This window comes from Heterodontus francisci, chromosome 13, assembly GCF_036365525.1.
Source record: "Heterodontus francisci isolate sHetFra1 chromosome 13, sHetFra1.hap1, whole genome shotgun sequence".
NCBI classification, from domain to species: Eukaryota; Metazoa; Chordata; class Chondrichthyes; order Heterodontiformes; family Heterodontidae; genus Heterodontus; species Heterodontus francisci.
Window position 1 is genome coordinate 76,141,082 of NC_090383.1, and position 22,429 is coordinate 76,163,510.

General features: G+C 40.2%; 1 protein-coding gene across 7 annotated transcripts in view; it reads left to right on the forward strand.

Moving 5' to 3' along the window:
- flvcr1 (FLVCR choline and heme transporter 1) overlaps positions 1–22,429 on the forward strand; it is a 62,070-nt gene that overhangs the window by 33,460 nt on the left and 6,181 nt on the right. For 3 of the 7 annotated variants that reach the window (XR_010976217.1, XM_068045003.1, XM_068045005.1), the window contains exons 8-9: positions 3,544–3,655; positions 13,852–13,907. Coding sequence is in view for 5 of the 7 variants with exons in the window: in XM_068045003.1 (XP_067901104.1) it covers positions 3,544–3,655; positions 13,852–13,907 (168 nt within the window). In the remaining 2 variants the exon portion in view is untranslated. Of the gene's footprint in view, positions 1–3,543; positions 3,656–7,270; positions 7,337–8,938; positions 8,956–13,851; positions 13,908–17,538; positions 18,346–22,429 lie in introns of those variants that run through there. The other 4 variants (XR_010976216.1, XM_068045004.1, XM_068045006.1 and 1 more) reach the window with 4 other exon arrangements.

Genomic DNA, 22,429 nt, shown 5'->3' on the forward strand with positions numbered 1-22,429 from the left:
CTCGAATGATTCCAAAACAAGCTCCTTGTGTCACTTCAAACCAGCTTGCTCTTTGTGGTGAGTTTAGTTTGTATCTACAGCAACCTCAGGCGTTCATTAGATTTCACTGGTGAGCCAAACAGCAAGATGCCGTTTTTGCATAGCTAGTAGAGCACTGGATTTTTGCCCTTGCCTGAGGTTGCTTTAGCATTTGTGCATAAGTAAACAGTGAGTGCAGTTAGTCTTGCTGCTGTTTTGACAGATTATGGGCTAATATGTTCCTGTCCTTAAACAGTATAGCTTAAAATGGAACAACACATGTAAGATTTTATTCTTCTCTTTTTCATGCTTTTTCTTGTTTGTAGTGGGGACATATTCACTCTTGCCTTATTTCTATCATACCTTTCTAAAAATGACAAGCTTGTCTTTTATGTTTTTGTTTATTTTTGGACTAAGTCCTCTCAACTTCTGATTTGTGCCTCCAAAGTAGGTAGTCCTGTTCTTCACAACAGTACCTATCTGAGGTGTGAAATTCAGGCTTCCTGCCTGAAACTTCTTGTTGCTGTGTCCACTACACTGAGCAGCATGCTGAGTATGAGGGCTTTTCTCCTCTGACTCTGCTTCTACCTCATCACTGTTGCTATGCGAACACTTAAATGGTGGCATCTTCTGCCTTATCACAGGGGCGGCGCAGTGGTTAGCACTATAGCCTCACAGCTCCAGCGACCCATGTTCAGTTCTGGGTACTGCCTGTGCGGAGTTTGCAAGTTTTCCCTGTGACCGCGTGGGTTTCCGCCGGGTGCTCCGGTTTCCTCCCACAGCCAAAGGCTTGCAGGTTGATGGGTAAATTGGCCATTGTAAATTGCCCCTAGTGTAGGTAGGTGGTAGGAGATTTGAGGGAAGATGGGGATGTGGTAGGGAATATGGGATTAATGTAGGATTAGTATAAAATGGGTGGTTGATGGCACAGATTCGGTGGGCCGAAGGGCCTGTTTCAGTGCTGTATCTCTCTATGACTATCATGTTGAGAAATATCATTGTAAATGCACTGAACGCTTTGACTAGCTGAAACAGAGTTCCGACCTCAGTGTTAGGAAGTACTGTACAGGGTGGCATAGAAGTGTCTCTGAACCAACCCAACACGTCGTTTCCAACCTCCATTGTCCTCAGCTTCTGAATCCCCCACCAGCCATTCATGTCCTTGAAATCCTCCTGCCAGTACTTTGCACTGTATGTCAATCTATGCCTTGCACCCAGATCTCTCAATTTATTTCCAAATCCCATTGTCCATTCCGCTTCCAGTAGCCTTGCACTCATGCACCTCCTAAATGCAGAAGATTTGAGACTATTGAGCATTGTGGGCAGCATTTGTAACTTTTCTTAGTGCTATATACCAGAGAGAAATTTGTTCTTGTCGCTTCTAGTGGCTCTACGCAGACCAAGTTGATTCACTGGGGTTAGACAGCACTGTGGGCTGCCACCTGTGCAGCAGCACAGTGTTCAGCAATGATGTCAATGAAGAACGCTGTGCAGCCTGCCCCTGGGGTAGTAACGCTATGCAAATGGTTTCTTTCCCATTATATTTAAATTGTGTGGTTGCTGATAGAAACTCCTGATTTGACTTCATAAAATGTTTACATGCATGAGGACATAAAATTGTAAAAACAGAATTGGCTATTGAGATTTAATGAGCCAAGAAGTTGGAACAACCATTGAGTGGGAAAGGGTATGTCCAACACACGCTTGATATTGAGCCTCTGGCCGCATTTACACAATACCAGCAAGCTACATTCCTGCTAGGTAGCTTGATGGTTGAGATGATTTAAATTTTGGGCTGTTGCATCACCTACAGTGACTCTTGGGTAGACCTGGTGGGGTGATGAGGCAAGTGATTGGGGTAGAAAGGGAGACCAAGTGAGGGCCACTGCGGAGAACTTGGGAGGAGCACTCTTGCTCCTCCCAGCTCCACATTCAGGTAAGTGATAACTCTTGCCTCTGAGTCTGGAGGCTATAGGTTCAAATCCAGCTCTGGAGACTTGAGCACAGAACCTAGGCTGGCAGTCCCAGTACAGTACTGAGGGGATGCTGTACTCATCTTGCAGATGAGAACTTACACTCACCTGATGGGCAGGCAGGTTTAACAGATCTCACGGCATTGTTTGAAGAACAGGGGAGTTCTCCTCAATGTCTGGGCCAGTGTGGATCCCACAAACAGCAGTTTTAGTGATGCTGATTGAGGAATTTTGCTATGTGCAAATTGGCTGCTACATTTCCTACATTGCAAAAATGACTACACGTAAGCAAAAAAAAAAGAACTTCAGTGCTTTGGGGAAGTCCTGAGGTTATGAAAAGCATATATAATGCAAGTAGTTCTTTATTGGTGGCCACTTCCGGTGGTGCCTATAACGACTACTGATGTTGGGCTGCATATAGATCACATTTTCCTGAATCTGACCGGTCATGTTTCGGGCAACTCTGTTTGTGACAAAAGGTGTTAGGCTCCCTGTTTGCATATGCAAATGCCTAGTGCCTGTTTCAGGGATTGAGCCATGACTTTTCATTGTCTTTATGTCGGTGGTGCACTTATGGCACTGCATGCTTGTCTGTCAGTGGATGCTTAAGCACATATTCTGTGCCTGAACACTGAGGTTGTGCCATTGAATTTATAGGCTATAGCATACAGCATATCTGGTAATTTACTGGTAGATATCATTGATATATTCCATCCTATGGGAATGACCAAAATAAAATCACGGTGGACTTGTTTTAAAAATTAAATTCTTTAAAAGGACAATTTTTAAAAAGTTATTATATTTTGTGGTTTGTTTGAAGTGCAATTAAGACTAATTAAGTTGCCACAATTGTGAATTTAGAATTAAAAACAAGAAATGCTGGAAATACTCAGCAGGTCTGGCAGCATCTGTGGAGAGAGAAGCAGAGTTATCGTTTCAGGTCAGTGACCCTTCTTCGGAACTGGCAAATATTAGAAATGTCAAAGTTTATAAGCAAGTAAAGTGGGGGTGGGGCAAGAGATAACAAAGGAGAAGGTGTAGATTGGACAAGGCCACAGAATAGCTGACCAAAAGGTCAAGGAGCAAAGGCAAACAATATGTTAATGGTGTGTTGAAAGACAAAGCATTAGTACAGATAGGGTGTTAACGGACTGAAGATTGAACAGCAGCAAGTACAAACATGAAAAAAAACACAGTGGGTAAGCAAACTGAACAAACGAAGATGAAATAAAATAAACATACAAAAAAAAATGTAAAAAAGAATGTGAATTTAGAATATTGGTTAGTGGTAGAGGCACTACATTTGGTCTCTGCCCCCCAGGGTTCTTGTTCCTGGTTACTGTATGGCAAAACCTGCTGAAATTGCATGTGTGCTGATTGCATCGTGGATAAAATCAATTCTCTCTTCAGGCAACCAAATGACTTGTCAACACTAGCACACAAATAATGACCACTTTAGTTAGGGAATTGTGGAACTGTACGTAAACATGTTCACTCCTTCAAGGGGAATCTTGGACAGTTACTTCAATATTGAGTTTTTATGTAATTTCAGCTATTTGGAATTGTATTCACGCTGGCCCAAGGAAAGTTGAAAGCAGATCACGGCATATTAGCAGGAAATCTCTTTCTTTGTTCTTGGATCTTTGTGGGAATCATTCTTACAGGTAACTAGCTGCTTTTACTATCTGAAAGTTATTGTATAATACATTTGAGGGATGCAGCGCCCTTAAACTGTTAATTATATAAAATGGGATGTGGAACAAGAAAAAGGCTGTTCAGCCCATCAAGGCCATTCCCTCCACAGATCTTGAACATTTTTTCCTATTTAGGACTCCACTCAGCCCTATCAATCTTAAGAAGAGGGCAGCCGACGACTGATAAACTTCAAGAAGATAAAGTTCTGAAATTTTACCCACATCAGCTTCTGTTCTTGCTCCTTTTCTCTTTCCATCACCCCCATTCTCTCTTTCCCCCCCCCCCGCCACCTGAAGGGTAATGAAGCAAAACCTCTGGATTAGTCCAATCATAGTGTGTGCTACTCAGTGCTGACTGGTTCCACTTGTGTCTTTGTTGTGCTTAGAACCTTCATAATGGTTCTTTTAAGTATTTATCCCACTCTTTTTTAAAAAAAAAGTATTTGCCTTAACTGCTTTTTCTGGGAATCTACATAATGGAGAAGGGAGAGAAAGATGCTTGCTTTCTTTCAATCTTTTAGTCAGCTTCAAGGGTTATTAATTTCCTTTTACTTTTGTGATCAGTCAAAGTTGAGGGATACTTACAGTTCTTTTTGCAACTTAGGGCCCCAAATCTCCCAATTATCTTTGCTCTGTGAACATCCTGCAGTGCATCAGTGTCCTTTATGCTCAAAATCATTAAATTTACATTGTTCTCAATGAGATCTCATCAGTAAGTTACGCTGTGTTAAAATAACCTATTTCAATTTAGTTATTTGAATTGCTTTCTCATAGTTTGACGAACTAGAGTAACAGCTTTGCCTTAACTGGATCTTTTTAGTGAAAAGTCTGTCTTTGTCCAAATTCCTGTCCATCATTCATAATGTACATCCCTTTTGTACACAAGACAATTATTTACTCGTTTACCACCTTTATCTGCTTTTATTTCTACATTTACTTTAAACTCACCTCACGTAGATTACTTGGAATACTTTTAGTCTCCTGTGCACTACCCATCTGCTTACTTGCCTTGGTATTTAACAAAATTTAAAATCATTTGAAGTATCTTGCTTCCAGATCATTCATAAATAGCATAGCAGGGGAATCAAAACAGACACATGCAGAACTTCTGTCAGTTACTGCCTTTTGAATTAATCTTTTCTTTCCTCATTGATCATCATTACCCACTTCCTAGTCTTCAGCCAATTTGTGTTAATTTCCATGAACTTGTAGGCTTATGTGGAACTTTTATCAGATTTCTTCTGAAGATCCAAATAAACTTCACTGGAAATTCCTGTTAATTTTAATTGCAGTCTGAACTAATTTCATCATTTATGGGGAATAACCTATTGCTTCTGAAACCATATCGATTACTTCTTACTGCCCCATTAAAATGTTCATTGTGCTCCAATACCCATCCAGCAACCATGTGGAGCTCTTGGAGGGGTCGATATGTTAATTAGCAACCTTGAGACTTAATCTTTGATTCTAGGGTGCATCATTTAATACCTTCATTATCTTTATAATGCCTCTTTCTCATGTTCACATTTACTTGAGATTTTTTGAAGCAATTTAACTGGACCTGGAATTTGTGACTGATGTGAATGAACTATTAACTAAATAACTAACTGTCATTTCTTGACCTATCTACCCAACTTGTACTTAAAAAGAATCTATCTCCTACTTCTTGCGACTCTCCGAGGTTACTTTGAATTTTTCTTACCGCTGTCTCCAGTCTTCATTTCCATTCTCTTGGAAGCTTGGTTTCTATTCATTTTGTTTTTTCCTACCCTTTAAAATGACATTTTATTTGCTTTTATGTTGTTTTGGTGCTCTTGTTCATTACTGCAATCTCAGGGTTCCAATTTTTCTCCTAGGGATAAACTTTTCACAAGTTTTCATTTTTTTCTAACTTTCCTCTCTACTCCATTATAGAACTCTTTAGTTCAAGTTTGCTATTTATGCATCAGTTGTTGTTGCCAAAGCTTAATTAGAATATCAAGTCTACCTATTCAGTGGCCACTATAAAACAAGTATTTCACCCCTTTCTAGATTGTTATTTCTGATGGATTGTTGAATGCACCATCTATTATTATACATCTACTGTAGTTCTGCTTCTCATGTTAAACAGTGATTTACTGGCACTATGAAATTGTTTACTCCTTCCTTTCAGTTAACCCTGGTTTGTCCAGGGTACCTGGCTGTCCTATGTTTACAATTTTATTTACTTAAGCATCTGGACATCCTTGATCACTTTCAGCTGACAAATACTTCCCAATTCTTTTGCTCTTCCTATTTTCCAACCATTTTGGATTTGCCATATTGATTTTTGTCAGTGTATTTGTTGCATTCATTCTTTGATAGCTGTTTTAACATCACTCAGTAGCACCAGTCTTCTGCCTAGTTTTATCATGCTGAAACATTTTATTGCTGTAGCTTCATCTCTCGCCTAGCCTGTGTTTACAGCTGTGATATATAGATCAGTATTTTTATTAGTTTCATATGTAACCTACTTCCATTTATTCATTTGTTCGTCTAAAAGCACTTGTTTTCTCTATCTGTCTAGTTATGCATGGCTCATCCATGTTGAGCCTTCTGCTCAATAGCTCCAATTATTTTCAAAGTCAGTTCCCTTCAGAACACATTACTTTAACAGATAATCTTTGAATTTAGATATCCTGCTGGTTTGCTCTATACCCGGAATAGCACCACTTGACACCCTCATCGTTCCCTCCTGTTTCTAATACATTCTAACTATATTTATATTTATTTGTCCCTGTGTTCTACAAGACTTCTGGTTCAACCCCACTCTCTTTTTATTGGCACATCAACTCATCTTTCTATGGCCTTTACCATTGATTCTGGAAAATTTTATACGCCGCACTTAATATCGCTACAGAACTTGCTTTTATACTTAACCCGTAATACTGAGTTCTCTACTGGAATGTCAAGAATTAGCTGATGGACCATTATGTCACTTGTACCATTTTGTTCTGAAATACTACCATCAATTCTGCAATGCGATGTGCATTGTCTTTGTCACTTTCACCTGAGGAATTTGGTAGTTTCTACCTGCTAGATGTTGTCTGCAGGCCCTTTTGAGGCTGTAATTGTGTGGCCTTGAGTGTGGTTCTTCCATCATTTTACTTGCAGATCTAATTCAGCTGTCATTCAAACATTAATTCTTACAAAAGTATTTTTTTCGTAACACAATCCCTACACCTAATATGTTTCTTACTTATATTTATCTTTTGTCCCCTTAATCCTTTTTAAGTAATAGGTATGCCTTAAGGATCTACTGTCTCATCCAATTTTGATTCTCTGGTATCCCTGGAGGTGCTATATTCAGATTTCTTGAGTTCCAGTATTTGTCAGCAACTTTATTTTGAAAATCCTTGCTGCACTCATTAGGCTCTTAGTCACACTGGAGAAAAGGCTGCAGCAAATCCTGAACTTTGCAAACTCAAAACTTACATCTAAATGCCTTCAGAGTTTGTTGATAAAAATTTTCAACTGACTGTAACTGTAAACATTGTGCACACTCTCCACCCAAAGTGTTGTATATTCTTAACTAATTTACCCAGTTTTTTTCCTAATAAATCGCAGAGCTCCTTTTACCGGCTGCTCCTCTCTCCAGCACAGGAAGTATATAGCCAGTTCAACAAACTACAGGTACTAAGTTTTGATTGTATGTTGAGTACTGTAAATACATATAGTAAATTACAGTAGGTTATCACAACATTCATGCAAAGACCATATCATCTAGGTGAATCAGTTAATTAGAAAGCTGTATCCAAGTTATTGGTAGTGCATAATAGAATTTTGAGACATGGGGATCAAACAATAGCTAGAACTCCTATGTCAGTGAAAGGGCAGTTTTATTAGTATATAGAGGAATATTGTTGGATCTTTTTCTTGAAGTACATGGCTGAAGAATGAAATTGAGAATATGTTTAGAAAGCTTCACTCCATTATTCCTTTTAAATCCTGGTGGAATAAATTACTGAAGAATTTTTGCCAAAACTGGGAAAATACTGATCACCTAGTAGCAATATAAACAGCCCGAAACCCAACACGCTCTTCTGGTCATCCAGATGCAGCTCTGGGTGGTTCAAAATTCCTTCTAGTCATTCTTGAGATTTAGACAAGATATGGGAGCAAGGGGCCCTATGCAATTGGGTGAGGTTCCGTAATGATGATCTGCTCTCCTATGGGAGGCAGCTACTGATGGATAGTCCCAAGACTGATGTGCACAAATTCTCAACTAAGTACACTGATGCCAACAGAGCAGCTTGAATGTATTGTAGCTTTCTAACAGACTTCCAGTATCTCGTCTCTTTATACAGTGCGTGAATATTAAAACATTGATCACTCTTCTGTCACTTGAAATAAAGGCATATGGCAAAACATGGTGGCTATGCAAGTCGCGGTAAGAAAAAAGACAGTGGTAAGAGCAGAAGTTCACTGAAATGGATAAATGTGAATGGAAAGCTCATTGAAGGGGAGACAAAACAAAGTAAATTATAAAGATAGGTGGAGCACCTTTCAAGGACTTAACTCCTTTTCAGAGTCATTGAGATGTTCATAAACTATTAAGCATTCATTCTTGCATTTTGACATCTTGTGAACTCCTGTGTTCTACAACATTGTGGGGCACGCTCAGCTCTTGTTTGGTTTGGTTTGCTGGCATGTTTGTATTAACAAGTCAATTGTGAAGCTAGTCTGTTTAGGTTTTAGGAAAGGAATATAACCAGTCTACATGAACGAACCAGGATTGTGACTGTCCATGGAAAATCGTGTACAGGGTAAGGTGGCGTTATGCTGCTGCAAGTAACAGAAACCATTGTGTAACCAGAAACGGTTCTGATGGGAATTTGATGGTGCTGTGGATTGGAACCCTGTCCTCTCACCTCTGGGGCATGTGTTGAAATGAGGCTGAATATATTTCGTAATGCACACAATTCCACAGCTCAAGGCCGCCTGTGGTTTAGCGCTAGTCAGCAACCTGACTTGAGGCTACAACAATAGCTGCTATGGAAAATATCACACTAATGTTGCGAGGTTGCAGTTAAGACACTATGTTGGGGCAGATTAAAGGGAGTTTTACTCTGCATCTGACCAATACTTGACCTTGTCAGGAGTACTTGATGCTGGCTGAGGCTGCCAAAAATGAGTTTCTAACTTAACTTTACCTACAAGCACAAAGAAACACTAGAAACACTATTCTGTACACATCAAAACAAGATAGTGTCAGTTTATTTTTTGTTTCTCCAGCAGAAGGTTCATACTCTAGTCTGTCCACCCTCTGATGTGGAAAAGTGACACTTTTTTTCCTCCAACCACTAGACATGGTATGCAACTGTTGTTGTTACAGGTTAATGAATGAATCTGTAGGTGTATGGCTTAATAAGTGAAGTGTTTTTTTAAAAAACAAAACCCTTTCCATGCTAAATGTGCACACTCAAATCTTTTGAGTTCTTCATTAGTTACTGAGGGCAAGTTCGGGAAACGACATATGTTATGTAAAAGTCTCAGAAGCTTCTAACAAAACCATAAAAACCCAATGGGTAGCATTTACTGCATGCACAAGTAATCCTTTGATAAACTCATTTAGTTTAGAACAAAGAACAGGCGGTGCAGTGGTTGGAACCGCAGCCTCACAGCTCCAGCGACCCGGGTTCAATTCTGGGTACTGCCTGTGTGGAGTTTGCAAGTTCTCCCTGTGTCTGCGTGGGTTTCCTCCGGGTGCTCCGGTTTCCTCCCACAGCCAAAAGACTTGCAGGTTGATAGGTAAATTGGCCATTATAAATTGCCCCTAGTATAGGTAGGTGGTAGGGGAATATGGGATTAGTGTAGGATTAGTATAAATGGGTGGTTAATGGTCGGCGCAGACTCGGTGGGCCGAAGGGCCTGTTTCAGTGCTGTATCTCTAAATCAAAATCAAAGTACAGCACAGGAACAGGCCATTCGGCCCTCCAAGCCTGCGCTGATCTTGATGCCTGCCTAAACTAAAACCTTCTGCACTTCCGGGGTCCGTATCCCTCTATTCCCAACCTATTCATGTTTTTGTCAAGATGCCTCTTAAACGTCTCGATGGTACCTGCTTCCACCACCTCCCCCGGCAGCAAGTTCCAGGCACTCACCACCCTCTGTGTAAAGAACTTGCCTCGCACATCCCCTCTAAACTTTGCCCCTCTCACCTTAAACCTATGTCCCCTAGTAACTGACTCTTACACCCTGGGAAAAAGCTTCTGACTATCCACTCTGTCCATGCTGCTTATAACTTCGTAAACCTCTATCATGTCGCCCCTCCACCTCCGTCGTTCCAGTGAAAACAATCCGAGTTTTTCCAACCTCTCCTCATAGCTAATGCCCTCCAGACCAGGCAACATCCTGGTAAACCTCCTCTCTACCCTCTCCAAAGCCTCCAGTTCCTTCTGGTAGTGTGGCGACCAGAATTGCACGCAATATTCTAAGTGTGGCCTAACTAAGGTTCTGTACAACTGCAGCATGACTTGCCTATTTTTATACTCTATGCCCCGACCGATGAAGGCAAGCATGCCGTATGCCTTCTTGACTACCTTATCCACCTGCGTTGCCACTTTCAGTGACCTGTGGACCTGTACGCCCAGATCTCTCTGCCTGTCAGTACTCCTAAGGGTTCTGCCATTTACTGTATACTTCCCACCTGCATTAGACCTTCCAAAATGCATTACCTGACATTTGTCCGGATTAAACTCCATCTGCCATTTCTCCGCCCAAGTCTCCAACCGATCTATATCCTGCTGTATCCTCTGACAATCCTCATCACTATCCGCAACTCCGCCAATCTTTGTGTCGTCCGCAAACTTACTAGTCAGACCAGCTACATTTTCCTCCAAATCATTTATACATACTACAAACAGCAAAGATCCTAGCACTGATTCCTGCGGAACACCACTAGTCACATCCCTCCATTCTGAAAAGCACCCTTACACTGCTACCCTCTGTCTTCTATGACCGAGCCAGTTCTGTATCCATCTTGCCAGCTCACCTTTGATCCCATGTGACTTCACCTTTTGTATCAGTCTGCCATGAGGGACCTTGTCAAAGACTTTACTGAAGTCCATATAGATAACATCCACTGCCCTTCCTTCATCAATCATCTTCGTCACTTCCTCAAAAAACTCAATCAAATTAGTGAGACATGACCTCCCCTTCACAAAACTATGCTGCCTCTCGCTAATAAGTCCATTTGTTTCCAAATGGGAGTAAATCCTGTCCCGAAGAATCCTCTCTAATAATTTCCCTACCACTGACGTCAGGCTCACCGGCCTGTAATTTCCTGGATTATCCTTGCTACCTTTCTTAAACAAAGGAACAACATTGGCTATTCTCCAGTCCTCTGGGACCTCACCTGTAGCCAATGAGGATGCAAAGATTTCTGTCAAGGCCCCAGCAATTTCTTCCCTTGCCTCCCTCAGTATTCTAGGGTAGATCCCATCAGGCCCTGGGGACTTAACTACCTTAATGCTTTGCAAGACACCCAACACCACCTCCTTTTTGATAATGAGATGACTGAGACTATCTACACTCCCTTCCCTAGGCTCATCATCCACCAAGTCTTTCTCCTTGGTGAATACTGATGCAAAGTACTCATTTAGTACCTCGCCCATTTCCTCTGGCTCGAACATGGATTCCCTTCTCTGTCCTTGAGTGGGCCAACCCTTTCCCTGGTTACCCTCTTGCTCTTTATATACGTATAAAAAGCCTTGGGATTTTCCTTAATCCTGTTTGCCAATGACTTCTCATAACCCCTTTTAGCCCTCCTGACTCCTTGCTTAAGTTCCTTCCTACTGTCTTTATATTCCTCAAGGGATTCATCTGCTCCTAGCCTTCCAGCCCTTACGAATGCTTCCTTTTTCATTTTGACGAGGCTCACAATATCCCGCGTTATCCAAGGTTCCTGAAACTTGCCAAACTTATCCTTCTTCCTCACAGGAACATGCTGGTCCTGGATTCTAATCAACTGACATTTGAAAGACTCCCACATGTCAGATGTTGATTTACCCTCAAACAGCCGCCCCCAATCTAAATTCTTCAGTTCCTGCCTAATATTGTTATAATTAGCCTTTCCCCCAATTTAGCACCTTCACCCGAGGACTACTCTTATCCTTATCCACAAATACCTTAAAACTTATGGAATTATGGTCACTGTTCCCGAAATGCTCCCCAACTGAAACTTCGACCATCTGGCCGGGCTTATTCCCCAATAAGAGGTCCAGTACGGCTCCATTCCTAGTTGGACTATCTATGTATTGTTTCAAGAATCCCTCCTGGATGCTCCTTACAAATTCTGCCCGATCCAAGCCCCTAGCACTAAGTGAGTCCCAGTCAATATAGGGGAAGTTAAAATCACCCACCATTACAACCCTGTTACCTTTACATCTTTCCAAAATCTGTCTACATATCTGCTCCTCTACCTCCCGCTAGCTTTTGGGAGGCCTGTAGTAAACCCCCAACATCGTGACTGCACCCTTCCTATTCCTGAGCTCCACCCATATTGCCTCGCTGCATGACCCCTCCGAGGTGTCCTCCCGCAGTACAGCTGTGATATTTTCCTTAACCAGTAATGCAACTCCCCCACCCCTTTTACATCCCCCTCTATCCCGCCGCCTGAAGCTTCTAAATCCTGGAACATTTAGTTGCCAATCCTGTCCTTCCCTCAACCAAGTCTCTCTAATAGCAACAACATCATATTTCCAAGTACTAATCCATAAAGCATAAACTTTAAAAGAATGAAGGAACTGCAGAACTGACATAACCTTAAACCTACACGCGCTACCTGTCAAATATGCAGATGTAATATGGTAATTTAGCTTCTTTATTTGCGTTTGGATATAGCCTTTATGCATCACACTGAATGAAGGAGAGAGAATAGCTGGGAGTGATTGAGGCAATCATTATTCTGGGACTTTGAGGGCATATATTACAAAATAAAGCTCATGGCTTTTAAAAGTCAGATTTAACATCAGATTTTGTGTAACAGTCACTCATGCCTTCTCAATGAGCAGTCTGCAATGTTTTGTATCTCATGAACAGCTGTCAAAATGACTAATAATGTAGCTGTCTTTTGTGGTCAAGTTTGACAACAGGAAGCTTACTTGTGCTACACACACACCAAATGGTGATATTATGTGGAGTCTCCACAGGCAGTTCTCCCTCCTACGCCCTAACATTCTGCGCAACTGTTGCTCCAAGCCCAAGTCTTGGATGTTATTGGGGGCTAAAAAGGGACCAGCCTGCATGATGGTAACACATAACTGCCATAAACATAATCACATGTAAATATTTTAGTCTTGTATAATTAAAAAATTTACATTTGAGGGCCTGTAGTTTACAGAAGATAATACAACAATAACTAGCAATTTAAATCATTCATGCCTCTTAATCATACATTTTTGTGGCAGCTATTGCACAATTATTTTAGTTTGATAAACCATTGGTCCGACCTTCATATCCTCTTTTTATATGGTCTTGAAATCACTCCCTTCTAATGGTGACTTCTAATATATGCTGATGTTTTTATTTCTAAATTGGTTAGTCTTACTATTTTCAGCCAGTGTTTGTCTGGAAGCTGTGTGAGGTAAGCACTCTGCCAAAATGTAAAGTCAATACTTTTTCTTGTGTGCTGCTGCTATTCAATTGAATTAAAATACATTCCTTGTAGGTGATTTTTTTTTAAAAGGTTGAGAAGCTGCAAATTATTTGTTGGTTGCTGGTTTTTGTGATACATTGACACAAGTGTATAACAACCACAAAGTTATGGCAAATATAATTGATTACAGTGAAATTGTCATTAAGAACAACTTTCTTTAGCAAATGTCTATGAAATGTTTCAGTAATACTTCTGATGTTACTTTTAATAACTAGAAATGAATTTGTGATATTTGTATGATGGAAACTATTTGAAAATCTTCATTTTAAGTTATGCATTTTGAAAGCTTAATGTTTTTAGTCTTTAAAAAGATGCTGAATAAAATTTACTCTAGCGAATGTTATAAAATTTTATTATGGTTTAATTGACTATGTAAATAAACTAATCAATCTTTTAGAAGGTTGTAAGTGTTCACTTTCATAGATTCCATTGCTGATAACATGTACATATAAAGAAATAGATTGTTTCATAATTTCTATTTTCTTTACAGTTTTCGTAAAATCAGACTTGAGAAGACAACAAGCAAACTTAGTTGCAAGTGCACAGGTAGGTTGATCACTTCTTCCTTTCACTTTTATGGAAAATGATTTGCAGTATTTGTTTGATGTGAAGCAGGCCTAATGAGTGAGGTTCTTTTGGTTTTCAGTTTTCACCTTTTTTTTCATTCCTTGCTTGACCATGATGCACATACAAATATGAATTGCCTCCAGAGGAGAGGTGGAAAAGTTAATCCTAACAATGTGTCCCTTTTGAAATTTGTTTCATTTTTTGACATTTGGGGCATGTAATCCTCACTCGGCCCGCTCTATATCCAGGGTACTCGAGAGTCACAGGTTCCTTTTTATTTTCCACATCATTATTGGGCTGTGAATACCTATTTTATCCTTTTATCTACTTTTTAAGTTTCAAGATCTATATCAAATGTCATTGGACCAAATAACTGAACAGTTCACACCATTATTAAAATGCAAATCTACCAGTAACCTGTAGCAAGAATTGCCCATTAAACTCGCAACAAAACTAAGTGTAATAATCAGCACCAGAATGCCTTTTATGACATAATTGTTAATGACTGCTAATCATGCTCTCTTGCCCAGAAAGTAGTTATAAATGTGAAGTCTCATTTCTTTAGGTTGTAAATTATTTTAGGAGCTTATAGAAAGTCCATCTTTTTTCCTTTTGTCTATTTTTTCTGTTAATGCAATATTAATATTAATACCTCAAGCGCTGTAAACTGCAGGGCTACGGACCAAATGCTGGAAGGTGGGATTAGAATACGTGGATCATTTTTTGGCCGACACAAACATGATGGGCCAAGTGGTCTCTTTCTGTGTCTTTAACTTTCTATGTTTCTATTTCTTTCCATTTCTGTACCTGATTTGACATTTTGAATTTGAATTGAATGACACTGTCATTCAATTCCCTCCTCAGGCCTGTTTTTTTTCTCTCTCAATCCTTAAATCTCATTGGTGATGGAGGTACATTGTCCTGTTGTCCTCGCTGTGCTGTAATCAACTCACAAGTCCAGCAAATTTTTGGACAAAATATTTTAAAACCTAAAAGTGCATGAACAAATCTAACTAATAGAGCATGCAGCAAGATGCCCCACTCCAGCAAGATCTGACCCAATATCTTTCCCATGACTACCAACGCTGCTGTTTTGTATTCTGAAATTGCTTTTTTAATATAGCAGTGTGGAACCCACTCCAGACTCAACACAAGGGTTTGTCCTTACTATCTTATTTTCTAGAAGGCTAGCCAACTTACAGCTGTACAGGCTCAATTCTTCTAAATGCAAAGAACACATTTAAAATGCACAGCCTTCCAGCTGAAAATTTGCATATGATGCCACATATGATTGGTGATGCCATCAGGAATTTTATACATAATGGCTTTCCACTTCTTAACAGTTTGAGGAATCTGGGACTATTCTCTTAAACAGAGAAGCTCCAAAGGAGTTTCCATGGTGCTTGAGAAATCATTATTTACTGTTTGCAGTTTCTTTGCTGATTTTCTGACTTTTAAGCTAAGTTTGGAGAATCTTCAAGATAAGACCAGGCATCTGCTATTTAAAAGAAACATGTTAGCCTGCTCAATGGGTTGGCTAGCTAACTCTGTGAATAATTGATCCATACAGATCATGAACATCTCTGTTCAGCAATGAAGAGCTGGTCAGGGTCAAGGGAAATTTAAGGAGGGTTCTTGCTCCTAATCTCTTTTTGAGCAAACCGTACTGGAAATATGTTGAAGGCTAAGGTTGGACTCAGATTTAACGCCCTAGCAGCTGAATGCCTTGATTTTGCTATCTAGATTTATGATTGAAGGGCCACTTGGAATAGTACTTGAGGGTATCTAGCTCATACCCTGGCAAGTCGATTCTTTCAAAAGAAAGAAGGACAACTAAATTGGTGGAAAAGGGAAGAAAGGAATACTGGATATCTAAGGCAGACTGTATTCTTGGTGCCTTGAAAATAAGTGGGATTGTACTAATCCATTGGATCAAGTCTTTATATGCACAAACCATCTGTATTAATCTGATTATGTTTCTACTGTGTAAGGATGCCCACAATAAATACAAAAGCCAAAGTGTTGAAGTTCTCATATATAGGATTGCTCAATACAGGAACCCTGAAATAGCCATGACGAATCCTACTCCATACATCTACATGGTTATGGATCTTTAGGTTCTCCGTGGAAATCCACAATAATGCCTTGAATTTAAGATAAGGGTGTTGCTGCTTTTTGACATGTAAAGTTCAAAACCTATCCCATAGATGCCTGCTGAAACTCAGCCCTCAAAAGTTTATTGCATGGTTGATGCTGCTGTCAACATAGGTGGCTTTACCTTGGAATTAAATAATTCATGAGTAGTTGTGCTACTTCATTATGTAGCATTACCCTCAAGTACTGGACCTACTATACGTGGGTGCTTTGTTCCCGACTGTAGTCAGTCAGTTTTGTGAGGGTATGCTTTCAATTGGCCTCCTCTCGACAGGTGAGTGGATTGGTTTACTGCAGATAGTACATGCACCCCGTTCTCCAATGCTTTCCGGGATGTGTGCTCGCAAAATTTATTCACTGTCTTTAATTGGAATGCCTTGTCTTCAAATGAAAAACTAGATTTCGGTTTGATGCTGCTTGTATCTATATATGTAGTGATAGTACAGAACCCTTCATGGAATTATTGGATGATAGTAATACCGTTTTCCCCAAAAAACTAGAGGTGATTACTCGTATTTTGTGTTGTCAAAGTCCCTCTCTTTATGTGATCTAATATGCATGCAGCTATTGAAATTTGGGCATATTTTACTGAGAAGTATACTGAGAACATCACCACCTGCAAATTCCCCTCAATGTCTTACACCATCCTGACTTGGAAATATATCACCACTCCTTCACTGTCACTGGGTCATAATCCTGGAACTCGCTCCCTAACTATGCTGTGGGTGTGCCTACACCACCTGGACTGCAGTGTAGACTCCAGAAGGCAGCTCACTACCATCTTGTGGGCAACTGGGGACGGGCAGTAAGTGCTGGCCTTGCCAGTGATGCTCACATTGCATGAATGAATTTTTTTTAAACTCTGTCTTTCTCCTTGGGTCAAAACAAATAAGATTGCACATAGAATAAGACCAGAGTGTCTATTACACTACTGTCACTCAGTGAGTTGTAGGCTGTGTGGAAATTACAGCAGAACACCCAGCAAACAAAATCTGTTTGCTCCATGCACTACAGGAAACATCTTGGTCATCTCCATGAACTGCAACAAATAGAACTCTTGGCCAAAACTACAGCAATGTCTCCAGATAAAATATGGGTTATTTATCCAGCAAAATGCAGTGAGTGGAGCATTGTTACAAACAAATGACGTGAGTAAAACCAATCCTGGCCACTTACTGCAGTGATCAGCTCCATTCTGCCCAAGAATGATGGTGTTAGTATATAGAGCCAGAATAAGATGGTGATCATGTATACAGCTGGCTAACTAGGAATGCAAAACATTTTGCTGAAAGATTTTAAAATGTATCATTAGGATAATTCAGCATTGAAATATTACCACCTATTTACTAAAGAATTTGCCAGGGCAGTAGAAAAGGAAGTTATGAATTTTTAAAATAAAAACTCTACCAGTGGAAACTCTGCGCCAGTTATGTGGTATTTTTTATTCCCCACCCAGCTTGCTGCTCGTGATTCACTAGAAAAAGTTTCCACTTCACAAAATGAACTCCAGACAGCAGAAGAAACCACAATCTAATTAATATGGGAGAATGGATAGCAGTGGTACAACGCACATCTAGTACAAGGCATTGAAAAAATATGAACAGCTGCTAAAGGCGCAATGGTTAGAAAACTGTGAGAATTTATTAACCATGACCAATATTTATTTAGTTCTTGATCGATTCATTTTAACAGGTTTCAAGAGCATTACGTTGTATCCCAGTGAGCTGGGTATTTTTACAAAAAAAGGAAAGTTTGATTTGGTTTCTGCAAATATTATTTGTACAAGAGATTTAAACTGGTTCAAATTTCCATTTAGTGTAAAAATGTATAAAAGCCTGCTAATTTTGAATACCATTTTCATTCTTGCGTACCATCTTTTGTTGAGTGTCACTTTTTAATATTTTCAGTAATCCAGATGCATGGGCACTGAATTTTCAACATTATTCTGGAAGGGAAGGAAGGAATCTCTTTTTTTTTTAAAAAAAAGGCTTTGATTTTGTTATTGCTCTTGGGCATGTTGGATGAATTTCAAGAACAGTGTTCTGTAAAGTGAGAAAAAGTAAGCTGTAGCCTTCTTAACATTCAATGAAAAATTTAATTTTTTTAATAACTTGTGTATAAATAGCTCTTGCACAGTTTGTAACATCTAAAAGCAATTTCAGTGGCAATGCATTTGATCTTGTTAAATAGTCAAAACTAATATGCTTAGTCAAGATAGGATATCCAAATCTTAAACCTACTGTATTCATTCTGTCAATTTAAAAGATTTAAGGGCAAATTATGTTATGTGAATATTTTCTGTCCACTAACATTTTTACATACATACTAGATATCTGCAGCATTTCATTACAGAATTGCAACTCAGTGCATATACACAAAACCTATCAAATCTGTGCAAGCCATTTACTTTTTTTTTATTCATTCACGGGATGTGGGTGTCGCTGGCCACGCCAGCATTTATTGCCCATCCCTAATTGCCCTTGAGAAGGCAGCTCACCACCACCTTCTCAAGGGCAATTAGGGATGGGCAATAAATGCTGGCGTGGCCAGCGACACCCACATCCCGTGAATGAATAAAAAAAAAGTAAATAGCTTGCACAGATTTGATAGGTTTTGTGTATATGCACTGAGTTGCAATTCTGTAATGAAATTCTGCAGATATCTAGTATGTATGTAAAAATGTTAGTGGACAGAAAATATTCACATAACATAATTTGCCCTTAAATCTTTTAAATTGACAGAATGAATACAGTAGGTTTAAGATTTGGATATCCTATCTTGATTTTCACATGAAGCTAGAGAGTGAAAATGTATGGTTTGTCCAGTGCAGTTTATGTACTGTAAACCCTCAAGGGGTGGGGGAACAAATCTGTTCATCAAAGTAAATGTGCCTTTAATATTAATGATGTAACAGTTCTCAACTATGGAGATGCATTAAATTCGAAGAACTGTAAGGTCCAAATGATCAAACTCATGCAAGTCATTAGTCCCTAAAAGCTGGATAGTACTGTATATATTGACAATGTAGAACCAAAGGTTTTTTTTAATTTTCCTTCTCTCTCCTCACTTCAGTGTTGACCTTAACACATCTGCACAGCTGCAGTCAATTCTGCTTTTTCGCAAAAACCCATAATTCTTTTGTCACTTCCAGGTGTCAACTTAGGAACCAGTCACTGTGGAAGTGCACATTTCTGTAGCTATTTTGATACAAGTTTCATATATCTGTATATAATTGTATCATTGTCTTCTAAGTGATTTTATTACACAATGAAATTTTTATTTTGCATACAGTGATTTGTTGTGGTTATTTTCACCCTCTCTCTTCCCCAGATAGCTTGGCTGAAATCAGGAATTCATTGTGTAGAGAATTGTGGTGGCATGTCTGCAATTCAGAATACTCTGGTGCAGGTGGTGATGGCATCTATGTGTGCCAGGGTGTTTCCATAATGTTTTAGTGTTTGAGAGCAGACCGGGTATGGAAGGAATCCTACACTTGGGGGGAAAAATAACCAATTGTCGTGTCTTTTATGCCGATGGCATTGCTGTGAAGTAAATTGTCTATTAAGTATCATTTCTGTAACTCGCATGGAATAGCTGGTGTACATTAGCACACCATCCTTTCACCTCTGGGGCCCAGATTCCAATCTAGCCTAGACTGATGGAGTAAAAGTCTCCTGACTCTGGTGGCTGTAAGGGTCCCATGTAGAATAGGTTTGAGTTGTCTTAACCCAGTGCTTATATTAGGCCCCACAAGGCAAAATTACTTGGCATAAATTTGAAATCAGGTTGGTTGTGGTAGGAAGTGAAGAAAAAAAAATCTGATAGATATTCTTGTGTGATTAGGATTGAGGCGGACATGAGACAGCTTTTATTCTGGCTGTGCCAAAACTGACCAGGGAGTATTTGACCTTAGAGTCTTTAAGCATGCGGCTCATTTCTCTCCAAAATTTCACCATGAGACAAATGCAAAGTTCAGGGGCTGAATTTTACCAGTGCTCCGTGGCGGCTCGCTGTGAAGTTGGCAGCCTTCCGACACAGAGGTGCTGCCACCGAGCCCTCGTGATATTACACGCCTGGGCCTCATTTAAATGGAGGGGCGGGGCGGCCATCCCAATGATGTCGAGGGGGCAGCTGCCGTGTCCACGGCAACGGTGTCTGGCGCTACCGTGCAGTTGCGGCACCCTTTTTAAAGGGATTTAAGCCCTTCGTGAGATTTGCATCTTTAAAGGAGAGTGACTTTTAAAAAAATTTTAATTGAGAAGCAAAAGCAGGAGGCCCTTTCCCAAGTTCCCAATGGTTGTTTTATATGCCAGTCTGACCGACATTAATTTTATTCCCACCCTGTACTTTCTCCCCCAAACTCATCACTTTTGCCCTTCAACCTCCTCCCACCATCCCCACAGCCAATAAAAAATGTCCCCCGCCCCCCCACCCCGGCGCCTTGATGATTTTAGTCCTCCACCCTCCCTGCCAGTTTCTCGCCTCAGAATTCCGAGTTCCGAAGGCGTGCGAGTTGCGATTGGTGGCGGTAAAATCAGCATGGGTCGGCTGACAGCAGGTAAATTCATTTGCATGTTAATGTTTCTAATTTTCATATTTTAATGAAGGCCCCACCGCCAAGCGGCGGGGTGGCCTTACTGAGGTTCTGCCACCGCCGGAAAAAATGCAGCGAGGCCTTCTCAAAGTCGGGGGTCGAGGCTGGTCTCTCCTGGCAGAATTGTATGGCCCCCTGCCACGACCCCTGATGTCGAGGGGCTCAATTATTCTGTTAAATCTGGAATATAAAGCTAGAATTAGACCATGAGCTGTTGCAGTGTCATAAAATTCCATTCTGTTCTCTTCCTTTAGGGAAGGAAAGCTGCCAATCTGGCCTGTATGTGACTCCAGATCCACAACAATGAGGTTGATTCTTAACTGCCCTTTGAAATAGCGTTGAAAACCACTCAGTTGTGTCTGGGGTAGTTAGGGAAGGGCACTAAATGCTGGCCTTGTCAGCAATGCCCACATCCCGTGAAGGATATTTTAAAAAGTTACAAAGTTTTTGCCCCCTTCTCTCAGACGCACACTATTTTGTGATAGTGTACCTTGGTGAACTGTTCAGTCTTCAGTTATGACCATGGATAATGAACATTTCTGAATTTCCTTTTTATCTGATTTTCTCTCTTTATAGGGGTGTGCTAACTACCTTTCACTATTTGCCCAAGTGGCCATTGTTCATCTGTGAATATAAACCGTGAGCTTATCTGGTTAATTTACCATGGGGCACATCACAGCTGTGTCTCATGTTCTCCGCACTCATAGGGATTGCTGAATAGTGATTAAGGATCCCCTGTTTAAATCGAGGGTCTGTAGTGCTGGCAACACTACCCTGGCTGAGAGCCAACCAAGTACATATCAGAAATCAAACCTGGGCTTTATTGGTTGCCATCTGTTCACTGCCTTAACTAGCTGTGCCATCAAAGGAGATTAATGTGTTATTTTATCACCGGGAGCATCACTGTTGAACCCATATAGTTCCAGTGAGGTTGCTAAATAATTAATCGTTGGGGAATTGGAGCCCTGTTTTTCTTCTTCTGGTCCACTGGTATCCTGGCTGAGATTAGCTAATTTGAATCAGACTGATGTTCCAAGTGATCTACATTATTGCACTGACCACACTGGGAATTGTCTTCTGTGAAGAGATTGATTGGAATAGGCCTTTATTCCCTAGAATTTAGAAGTATGAGAGGTGATCTAATTGAAACATATAAAATGCTTATTGGGTTTGGGGGTTAACGAGGGAGTTTGGAACTGGGGTGTCACAGTCTTGGAATAAGGAGTCGGCCATTTCGGACTCGGGCAAGAAGCAGTGCCTTCACTCGAGGGGTTAAGAATCTTTGGAATTCTCTACCTATGTTGAGTATATTCAAGAGATTAATAGGCTTTTGAGTACTGAGGGAGTTGAGGGATATGAGGATAGTGCAGGAAGGTGGAGTTTAGATAAATCAGCCATGGTCTTATTGAATAGTGGCGTAGGCCCGAAGGCCAAATGGCCTATTCCTGCATTAAGCCTTGAAGAGGAGAGTCTCTAAGATGTATAAATATTGCCCTTTTTTTACTTTCTGTTTTGACCACATCATTTCCAAAGGTGCTATCACCAGGATTTTCATGGTTACTCAAAAAGATTTCTCTATTAATATTCCTAATAATTGAGATATGAGTGGTGCTCACTAGGATAAACCACCTTGTGAATTAGATTCTAAAAATGCACTTGCATCCATGGTCCTCAACTGTTTAATATGTCAGCAAGAGAGAGCCCTCCATTAGCTGATGGCCACCTCTTACGTGGATTCATTATTAAATTCTCC